Source organism: Salvia hispanica, chromosome 3, assembly GCF_023119035.1.
Source record: "Salvia hispanica cultivar TCC Black 2014 chromosome 3, UniMelb_Shisp_WGS_1.0, whole genome shotgun sequence".
NCBI lineage: Eukaryota > Viridiplantae > Streptophyta > Magnoliopsida > Lamiales > Lamiaceae > Salvia > Salvia hispanica.
This window is the reverse complement of record NC_062967.1, coordinates 11,895,150-11,906,387: the sequence shown is the minus strand read 5'-3', so window position 1 is coordinate 11,906,387 and position 11,238 is coordinate 11,895,150. Positions and strand designations below refer to the sequence as shown.

General features: G+C 35.6%; 2 protein-coding genes across 2 annotated transcripts; one reads left to right on the top strand and one right to left on the bottom strand.

Moving 5' to 3' along the window:
- Nucleotides 1-1,450: 1,450 nt before the first annotated feature.
- Nucleotides 1,451-2,546, bottom strand: LOC125211412 (oil body-associated protein 1A-like). The gene is made up of 3 exons (XM_048111186.1): nt 2,354-2,546; nt 1,884-2,287; nt 1,451-1,733 (listed from the first exon to the last, which is right to left on the bottom strand). The coding sequence occupies exons 1-3, from the start codon at nt 2,488-2,490 to the stop codon at nt 1,558-1,560; spliced, it is 717 nt and encodes a 238-aa protein (XP_047967143.1). The 5' UTR covers nt 2,491-2,546; the 3' UTR covers nt 1,451-1,557.
- Nucleotides 2,547-3,757: 1,211 nt separating this feature from the next.
- On the top strand, nt 3,758-10,850 carry LOC125215621 (histone-lysine N-methyltransferase EZ3). The gene is given in 18 exon segments (XM_048117091.1): nt 3,758-3,839; nt 4,444-4,545; nt 5,440-5,705; nt 6,148-6,309; nt 6,412-6,496; nt 6,600-6,752; nt 7,566-7,613; nt 7,694-7,765; nt 7,865-7,974; nt 8,244-8,397; nt 8,614-8,834; nt 9,050-9,181; nt 9,718-9,737; nt 9,740-9,807; nt 9,898-9,945; nt 10,024-10,152; nt 10,386-10,463; nt 10,550-10,850. Coding segments are annotated over 18 exon segments (2,055 nt in total). The 5' UTR covers nt 3,758-3,815; the 3' UTR covers nt 10,733-10,850.
- Nucleotides 10,851-11,238: the final 388 nt, after the last annotated feature.

The following is an 11,238-nucleotide window of genomic DNA, read 5'->3' as shown; positions in this document are numbered from 1 at the left end:
TTATATATATGAAGAAGTCATACTAGTGTGTACATGATAGGAACACTAAACCCTACATCAGACCCTGCGACAAGTGAGCACTCCGAGCTTCATCAATCTTTTTATTCATTTCGACTCACAATTCAGTTCAAGCGCATTGCTCATATAAACCTATGAAGTAGTCATACTATGTGAACGTGATAGGAATATTAAACTATGAAGTAGTCGGTGTGTACATGAGAGGAATATTAAAACGGACCCTGCGACAAGTGAGCACTTCGAACTTCATCAATCTTTTTATTCATTTCGACTCACAATTCAGTTCAAGCGCATTGCTCATATATACATATGAAATAGTCATACTAGTGTGAACATGATAGGAATATTAAACTATGAAGTAGTCAGTGTGTACATGAGAGGAATATTAAAACCGACCCTGCGACAAGTGAGCACTTCGAGCTTCATCAATCTTTTTATTCATTTCGACTCACAATTCAGTTCAAGCGCATTGTTCATATATACCTATGAAGTAATCATACTAGTGTGTACACGATAGGAATATTAAACCCTATACAACGGATCCTGCGATCCGAGCTTCATCAATCTTTTTATTCATTTTGTTAGTATTTTTATTCATCCTTATTGTATATATTTTTAACTATAGTATTAAGTAATAACTATGAAATTTCTACTATTATTTAAATATTGAATATATAGAATAAAAAAAATCCAAAAGAATAATAAATCAATTATATCTATTAGTACCAAAGTGAAAAAATTTCGCGTTAACTTGCAAAATAATACTTCCTCCATCCTGGATAATTTTCAAAATAATACTCCTTTCGTCCTAGATAATTCGTCCCACTTTAACTGGATATAAATTTTAAGATATGTAATGAAAAGTGAATTAGAAAAAGTTACTGAAATGTGGGTCTTTTGAATTAAAAAAAGTTACTGAAATGTGGGTCTCTTTATAATAGAATATGAGTAGAAATGAGTTAGTGGAATATGGGATCCACTACCATGAAATGAAACAAATTACGTGAAACAGACCGAAACGAAAAAATGGGATAAATAATGCGGAACGGAGGAAAATGGGATAAATAATGCGGGACGGAGGGAGTAATACTGACATACTCACATATATATATATAGAGATATATTTTTCTCATATTCTAAAACTTTCTACTCTTTTCTTTTGTATAGTATGATTTTATATAAAATTGTTCTCATTTTCTAAAACTTCATACTCTTTTATAATATAATCTAGATATTTCACTCTTTGCATATATATTCTAGGTATCTTTTTTTTATATATATTCATTATATCTAAGTTTTTACTCATTTTTTCTACATCAAATTGAATTTAAATATTTTATTAGATAATACTCGTGTTTCTAGAGCATAAGAGAGTGGCATATCATCTCATCCACAAATATTCGACCATGTATACTACGTGGCTGATTAACAATTCAGGATATATGCACATCTTATTTCACAACTGCAAATAGTATATATCTAGTCTCAAGTCATAACTCATACGATACATACACAAAACACACCTAATTATCAGTAGTATCAAACAAAGACCCTCGCAGTCGACTCCGCGGTCTTGCACTCCACCTCCCTCAGCACGGTCTTCAGCCCTTTCCCACCCCCATTAGCCATGGGGTGTATCCCGTGAACCGGTCCCTTCATGCTCGCCCGGTTCTCACTCTCCTTTGCAAATGACACCTTGTACCGTTTCTCAACATCTAATCACCAAACAAAAGTAAAACACAGCAACTTAACTTTCATCATATCATATCCAATGGCATAGACATAAATTGTTCTCATTTTAATTCTCCTCTTACAATTATGTCATTCTTTTTCTTTTTCCATACTTAAAAGATTCATATTTTTACCCTGGGCGAGGTTGTCATAGAGTTGGCCATCGCGCGTGAGGGCCATCATGACTTGTGGTATGCCGAGGGGCAGATTGTCGCCCCGATCGACCTGCCAAAAGTGGATGACCTTGCCATAGGTCTTGGCCACCTTGTCCAGGTCCTGGCGCTGGACGGGGCCCGGGACACCCGGCATGAAGAGCACGCCGCTCTTCACCTCGTACTCGTGCGAGTGCCAGAACCTCTTCTCCTCGTCGGGAAGCGTCAGGAAGAGCTCCTCCGAGACCAAGTACTCCAGCCCGATGAGGCGCCCGTCCTCATTGGGCCGGTCGTAGATCAGGCACTGCCGGAACTCCTCGTTCTGGTGGGCGCAGAAGTGGTGCGCCTCCACCTGCCTCGTCATGTCGTCGCCGTAGAAATGGAACCTGAAATTGCAACAAAAACATGTGGAGTAGATGTATAATTTCATTAATGAATTAGGGCTTAATTACGCGCAGAGGTGCTGGTGGATTTTGTTGATGGGGCCGAAGCCTTGGATGGTGGCGGTGGTCTTCTCCAGCAGCGCCGTCGAGGTCTGAGTCGGCTCGCCGGGGATCTGTGGGTGAGTTGACACGTTCACTCCTTCCATTTTTTAATTTTTTTTTTTTAAATCGGAAATTGGTCTCAAATCTGAATAGAATTGTAGAGAGAGGCGTATGTTAGTTGTTAAGTAAGGTGGTGTGATGCATGAAGACTGCCGCGTGGCTCATACGTGGCACATCTGCATGGCACGTGGAATATGAGTAATCCGGAATTTTGGGCTTGGGTTGGGTGTCATTATATTGTGGGCCCATTGTACATTGGGCTGGCCCAACATAATTACTTTTTATACACTATTTTTCATTACCTTCCTCAACTCTCATATTGAGACATTTGGTTTGTCTTATCTCTAGAACTATGAAACTTGTTATTGGCACATTCTATAAATAATTGGTTTGTTTTATCTCTAGGATTATGAAACTTTAATTGCTATATTTATGAATTTAATTATTGTATTTAAACATAATTTCATTTGATTATTTTCAAGTGTGATGTGTGCACATGAGACTAACCCTTAACTTTTTCCTCAATTGAATATATATGTCATTGTTATTATCGCCGAGATTCTTTTTCTCAACCTTAGTACTTTTCGTTGTGAGGTTCTTCTTTTCAATTTAATATGCCAACGCGATTTTCATTGTTTACATTAAACTGCTTTCCGTTGAAATATGATTTTCGCACTTATGATGCCAGCGTACTTCTCGCTAGAATTTATTTTTATTTAATTCGATGACACCAACATATTTTTATTCAAATTTAAATATACACAAACTAAAGATATCTGCATAACGCATTTCTTAATGGGATTTACTTTATTCAATCTGATAACGCCAGCATACTTTTTCGTTGAAATTTGAATACACCCAAACTAAAGATATGGGTCACAGTAATAAAAAAAATTTAACTATGTCTCTCTTATTTTCTTAAAAAAAAGTGGTTAATCTTTAATTGATTCAACTACTACTCCATGTTTTATGAATTAGTTAAACTCTTCTTTAACAATTCGAATGTTAAATTCATGCCTTTTAAAAATAATGTTTCATTTATTATTTTAAAATTTGGGCGATTTAAAATCTTATTATTTTTTTAATTCTAAATAAGTGAATTTACACTAATTTATCTAGGTGGAAATAGCAGGGAGTTAGAAAAAAAATTCCACTCGCTTGAAAATGGAAAAAAAGTGAAACTTAAGATAATTATGCCTATTCAAATCATTTATTATTGGTTGCTTCATCGCTTTGTATACTTTCCTTTCTATATAATGGAGTTCACTCGCCACTTCATCTCTTAATATCTCACTCTCACTCTCACTCTCACTCTCGATCGCGCTCTGTGTTTCTCGATCTAAGAAAAAATCGTCGTCAAAGCAGAGTCATGGTCTTCATATCTAAATTCAAGGTTCTATTTCTCTCTTTTCATGTTTATTTTCATAAGTTGATGTCTTGCGTTTAATTTCGGTGAAATTTGATCTGAGAATTCGACCATCAAGTAGTTTTGTTGTGATCATAAGGTGGTAGTTAAGTGTTGAGTTCGTCCCCAAATTGAGCTTGCATGTCGTATGATTGAATCGTTGATTTCCTTTTGTTTTTATGGCTCATTTTTGTGGTATGATTGAGACTTGAATGGAAAACTAGCTAAGAAGGTGACGGATACTATAAGCGTCTTCAAATTTGATGAGAATTGAGATGCGGATTAGTGTTTGTTTTTTTATTTATTTTTTACTCTTACTTATTTACTGAGAGGGGTGATATCGGGGAAGAAAGTACGAGGTGAATTATCTTTTATTATTTCCTCTGTTTTTGAGTGTCAAGTGCAGCAGCTGAAGCAAGAGAGCGATACGTCTCTTGTAACGTATCTGTAGGCGGTGGGAAATAATTTCGTTTATGTTGATTAGTCTTGTTAGTAACTTAATTACGATCGAAATGTGTGATTGAATTGATGTGATTCGTGAATTTGTAGTCCGTCATATTTTTATTAATTAAATCTACTCATTCTTTGACAGAAACAGAGCGGGGAACAAGAGATTGATTCAAAAGCAAACTTGGTTGCATCACTCTCACATATGAAAATGCAAATTCAGAATGAAAGATTTGTCTCCATTAGAGTAAGTTTTACCTGTTTTCTCTTATTTACCAGTCCATATCAATCTAAGAGCATCTATAGTGGAGAGCATGCTCTTCACTATTCATGAGTCCGACCCCACTTTTATTTATATTTTATTTCTACTTTTAATTATGGCATAACCATATTTTATTCCCTTTCCTATTTATAGATCTCACTATTCTATTATTCAATTTTAAACTACATTTACTTAAAGCATTTCGTTAATAACAATATTTCATTAAAAAATCTGAAATGACACTACAAATTCCTAAAAAATTAAAATTACATAATTCAAATCCTAAAAATTTTAAATACAAGCCAATAAAACGCACAAATATGTTCGATTAGAGGAACCGACTACTCGCTGCTGAATTTGGCCCAATTAGGTTCAAATTGTTGCAAAATAATTGTATAAAGAAGTAAGAGTGAGAGATAGTTTGATGTAAAAAAAATGACTGACGAATGATTGTATTTATAGATAATTAGGATGAAATGGAGATAAAAAAAATGAAAAGAATTTAAAAAATTTTAAAAACAGTCATATCTATTGTGGGAACCGGAAAAAAAATTTGAGACTTTTTTGGATTTTTTTTAAAGAATAAAAAAAAGTTGCATTAAAATGACGCTCGACCAGTGTGGGTGTCACCCGCTCACTCACATTGGGCAGGCGCGTCGCCGCTGCAGAGAAAGAGCGCTCTTCGCACGAGTCAGCACAAGCCCAACGGGCTCATCGAGTGCCGGCGTTGTGGATGCTCTAATTGTTGTTTCTATTTTATTATCATAATAAAACATGTTTAAATCTTGAGCTATCATCCTTAAATCCAGATGTACTGAGAGAATTATTTTGTTGATTTTTCCACTGCCACTGATGATTGATAGCCACTATTCTTTATAGGAAAAACTTGAAAACAATAGCAAAAACATTGAATCTTATGTTTCTCACCTCAAAGAATTGGCTGCATCAAGGGCTGATTCTACAACCAGTAGTTCAGGCAACCACCTTTCTTTGAGGATGAACCATCCTCTCAGTAAAGTCAGTGGACTTGTTCAAGGATCTGAAGACGGTGCTGTTAAGAGTAAAGAAGTTGTGATTTCTAGAACAATCAAACTTCCTCTTATCGAGAGGATACCTTCCTATACTACGTGGATTTTCTTGGATAGGTACCAAAATTCTCGTCATTACTCTTCCTTTCCTTAATACTCCACCTGTAATAATGTTTCTTTTCTTCTCCACTACTAGAATTTAGAAATCCTTTTATTTTTACTTGCACATACTTGCACACGTACACACACAATAGCACACACACACATATGCACCAGTACATATGCACACACTTACCCATATATACACACACACACACTACCATATATACACTTATGCGCACGCGCACGCGCACCAGCACACATATACACACACACACATTTAAGTGTATAATACAAAATAATATGATCCAAAATATTTGGCAAAAATATTTTTGAATAAATAATTTTTTTTTTTATGGAATCAATCAAGGAATAACAAGAAGCCCCTTAGTTTCTGGGTTTAACAACAGTCAACCTTGGAGCAATTGCTCGTGTTTTAACATAAATTTGACACACACAGAAATCAGAGAATGGGTAATGATCAATCTGTCCTAGGGCGTAGACGCATTTATTATGATCATCGTTGCAGTGAGGCAATGAACTGTAGCGACAGTGAAGATGATCTGGTGCAGTTGGAGGGTGAGAAACATAAATTTTCTGATGGGGAGGATCGCCTTATTCGGTCAGTTTGTTTTTTTAGAAATTTGAATTATTTTTGTTGATGTGAGCATGTTATTTTCTTTAAGAAGTCATAAATTATGGCATGTTTATTTTGGAATCACAGCGTGGCTTTCTTAGAGTATGGGATAGGGAATGAAGTTGTTGATGTGCTGACCCAGTTTGTTGGAGGATCCTCTCAGGAAATTCAAGTAATTTCTCTGTGAAAAACTTTCAAGTAATTTCTACTCTACTGTTGGGATATATATATATATATATATATATATATATATTCATTCCCATGATATGCTGCAGGAGCGTTGCACTATGCTCATGGAAACAGATCAACAAAGGGAGATACAGAAGAAACCTTTGAAGGAAGAGATATCTGGAGATAATGTGTATCTGGACCAAAGCCTCAGTGCTGCTTTAGGTTCTTTTGACAATCTATTTTGCCGCCGTTGTCTGGTATGTGGTCTTGCCTTGTGAGTTCTACTTCATTTTCTGCTCAAGTGGTGTTGAGAAGCTATTTCTTTGTCTGGTATGTGTTCTTGGCTTGTGTGTGCAGTGTGTGCAAATGTGTTTATATGAATGTGTGCAGTGTGAATATGTGCAGTGTGTGTAGTGTTTGCGTGAATGTGTGCAGTGTGTGTAGTGTTTGCGTGAATGTGTGCAGTGTGTGTGAATGTGTGCAGTGAATGTGTGCAGTGTGTGTGAATATGTGTAGTAATTTTATAAATACTTGAAATTACACTACTTTTGATATGGAATTCAAATTGTGGAATTAGAGTAATTGAATTTCAAATCCAAATGGATACCAAACACTGGATTTTGGATTTGGAATTGAAGGCTCTAATTCCAATTCCACAACCTCAGGCCTCAACTTAATTCGGTGTTACTTTTCCATCAGATCTCCTCTTTTCACACTGTACTATCAAATGTTTGTTGCCTTCTAGTAAATCATGGGGTTTATTTAACATAGATGGTATGTGAAAATTATTTAACTCAAGATGATTGTCGCAAAAAATATTGAATACCCATACAAATATCATTAAATATCGATTGACTAATCCTCCATCGTTGACTGCTCAATGGTACTGTAAAGCCAAGTAGTGTATCATCCAATTTTCACCGTCGAAAAATAAATATTCAAGTTGGTTGTGGTGTACAGTTCGGGGTACACACTGTGCTAAAGTTAAACTTCAGAATATATAAATTTGCAGTATGTATGGGTCTTAATCAGCTTGTGGGTATCACATTATACATTCTTCTTTGTTGCAGGTGTTTGATTGCCGTTTACATGGTTGTTCCCAAGCTCCAACCTGTCATGTAAGCAAAAGTTTTGCTTGGTTTATTTTCAGTGCTGGAGATATTCTCATATGTTGATTTGAATAAGTTATGGTTGGCAGAATGCAGGGCAAATTGGCCAATTTGTTACAGAAGTGGACCGTAAGCCCTGTGGAGATCAATGTTATCTTCAGGTATTGTCAAAGAATATCCAGTATAATAGATTATCTTTCATATAAGACTTGGCTATGTTCCATCTTTTATCTAATATCACTGAGATCTCTGTGAAGCAGACATGCGAATCTACAGGAAATTCAATCAAAGCTTCACATAAATGGAGCAATTGGAGACCTTTGGAGAAAGACTTATACCTCAAGGGATTACAAATATTTGGAAAAAATAGGTATGTGAAAATTGATTTCATGGTCAAGAATATCACCTTGATTGTATCTAGTATTCTGAATTTTATTGTATCAGAGGTCTTTAAAGTTAAATTTGAACTTGCTTAGGAAGGTTTATTTCAACATATCAATTGTATATCTTGCTTTATCACCTACCAATAAAAATTTAGGAGTATATGTGTTTCTTGTACTTCTAGGAACTCTTAAACCTTGTTTCTCAACCTTCTTTGCAATATTGTTAAAAGCTAATACAGATGTCTTGTTCATATAGTTGTTTTATAGCTCGGAATTTGCTCTCTGGTCTGAAAACTTGCGAAGAAGTGTCTAATTACATGTCTGGTGATGGAGCCGTAATGCCTTGTGGATCTTCAGCTAAGCTAAACTCGTATTGTAATGAAGCTGGGAAGGATGGCATGGATCCTATGGTTTGTAGCCTTTCCTTAGCTTTTCCTAACAATTAATGCTCCTTATACATCCAAGAGGTCTCTTTTGAGTTTGAAGAGAGAAGGAAAAAGAACGATACATGTTATTTCTGTGTTATGAAATTGGTTGAACAACTTAACAATTTGTTTGATGATTCATTCTTTGGAAACATAGGTTGAGCTGTTGAATATATAATGATTTTACTGATGATACATCAGGAGCCAGATATGCCAGCCAAATCAAGAATAAGTCGTAAAAGGGGAAGAGTGCACAAGGACAAGGTTAAGTTTTCAAGGAAGTACCGTCAGTCCTTGTGGAGAATGATTGCGGAGGGAAAGGACATCCCATATAAGCAATATTCTCCATGCAGTTGCCAGCCAACGTGTGGGAAACAGTGTCCTTGCCTCCAGAATGGAATTTGCTGTGAGAAATACTGCGGGTACTCTAAATTCCATCTCAGTTTTATTGAACAGTATTGAGAATGTGTATAGTTCCATACTCAGGATTAATGTGATACTACATCTGTGTTGACTAGATATATTCATACATACCTACATGTTGAATAGCCCAAAACCTTATTGTGATGTGGTTCCCTCATTTATTCTTTTACAAGGTTGGATTAGATTTGATTTATTCATTATTCTCTACTTCCAGGAGCTCAAAAAGCTGCAGAAATCGCTTCAGAGGGTGTCATTGTGCTAAAGGTCAATGTAAAAGCAAACAATGCCCCTGCTTTGCAGCTAAACGTGAATGCGATCCAGATGTTTGCCGGAGTTGTTGGGTTAGGTATTGAGTTTTAGTGTCTATTTATCTCTTCAAGTGAATGTCATGAGCTCCTGTCGTTTTTACATCTTTTTATACCACCCATTTTTTCACCAGTGTTGTATTTCACAGTTCATCATGGCTTGCATTTCTCCCAGTATCTCGTTTTGCTTTAAATTAATATCACACAGCTCAAAGTTATTTTTCTCACATAGATAGAAATATAAGTGTTGGTGGTCTTATTGAAAAAATGCGGTGCATTCATGATACTAAAATATGTTATTTTCCTCATTTCGAGAAACATAAGTATAAATAATGTTATTATGTTCTGCGAAACCTACTACTGATGCCTGAGCATTTTCAAAGTTATTAAGTAGTTTTAGGTACTTTGTTTATGAAACTAGTTATTTGCACCAATTTTGATGTGTTATTCGAACTTCCATTTCACTCATACATTATACTTTTGAGGTTTTCTTTTGTTTGGGTTTATATTGAATACATCCAAAGAGAAAAATAAGAATATTTGACTGCCCTGAGCAATGAATTCAATCTTTGTGCAGCTGTGGTGACGGTTCGTTAGGAGGCCGCCAAGACGAGGAGGAGACAATCAGTGTGCCAACATGATGCTCCTTCTGAGGCAACATCAAAGGGTAACTGATTTTGGATCACATCTAATTTCACCATATTCCTCTCATGTAATGAAATCTGACTAGAAAACTACTTGTTTTTTTCATTGATAGATCCTCTTAGCAAAGTCAGATATTGTTGGTTGGGGAGCATTTGTTAAGGTATTAAATAAATGCAGCCTTCTATCATCATGATTGTAGTCATGTTATGGTTTGTTACATTGGGATGTGTTATTTCAGAATTCCGTGAACAAAGATGATTACCTTGGAGAATATACCGGTGAATTGATCTCCCATGAGGAAGCAGATAGGCGAGGAAAGATATATGATCGTGCCGATATATCATACCTCTTTAACTTGAATGACAAGGTAAGCAGCCTCTTCTTGACCGAACCACATTTTCTCTAATTTATATCTGTATCACTTCTAATGGAATGAAATTGTGTAGTGTGGGTAAATTATGTGTAGTGTGTGTGGTGTGTGCAATTTGTGAAGTGTGTGATTAGTTTGTATATAGTGTGTGTGTATTGTGTGTGCGTGCGTGCAATGTATGTGTATGTGGATTTTTTGTAATACATTTTTATATAGTTGTCTTGTTTCAGTATGTGATTGATGCATTCCGCAAGGGAGACAAGTTGAAATTCGCAAACCACTCAGCAAATCCAAACTGCTACGCGAGGGTATCCATCTTCCATTGATTGTTTTCTATGACAATGTTCACTTTTCTGTTTTTTTTTTCCTAAGATAGAATTCACTATATATATAGGTAATGTTGGTGGCCGGTGATCACCATGTTGGCATCTATGCTAATGAGCAAATCCAAGCTGGTGAAGAGATTTTCTATGATTATCGATATGGTCCCGATGAATCACCCGTCTGGGCCCTGAAGCCCACAGTTTCAAAGACAGATGGTTTGCGTGGTCGAGCAAACAAGCACAAATCTCGTTGAGGTGGCGCTGCTCTTGCCATTATTATTTCTTTATCATTACATTTTTTATGCACAATCTATAACTACATTTTTTATGAATAATCTATAACTACATCTTTTGATGCATAATCTATAATTACATCTTTTCTGTAGTTTAAATTGGAAAGTATTTTTAAGTATTTTTTCTACCTCCTAACTATTCATTTGCTTAACACGGAGTATTTTTTTCTCTTAGGAATTATCATTCCATTCCACATAAGAATGGTCATTCTTTCCATTTAGCATTCCATTCCATTTAATTCTCTTTTCTTCTTATTTTAGAATTTTAACAAATTACAAAATATACTCTCTCCGTCCAAAAAAAATAGAGCACGTTCATTTATTGAAAGTTTTCAACAAATAATAACCTTACACATCATTCCACTAACACTACTTCTCACTTACTTTTTCTCCTTCTCTCTTACTTTTTTCTCTTCTCTCTTACTTTTCTACATTAAAATTCGTGTCATACACCAATTGCTCTATTT

Coding starts and splice junctions, on each gene's coding strand:
- LOC125211412 (XM_048111186.1), bottom strand. CDS start 2,490: ATGGAAGGAGTGAACGTGTCAACTCACCCACAGATCCCCGGCGAGCCG. Junction 2,288..2,353: donor ATCCACCAGCACCTCTGCGC/GTAATTAAGCCC, acceptor TTGCAATTTCAG/GTTCCATTTCTACGGCGACG. Junction 1,734..1,883: donor CTATGACAACCTCGCCCAGG/GTAAAAATATGA, acceptor TTTGGTGATTAG/ATGTTGAGAAACGGTACAAG.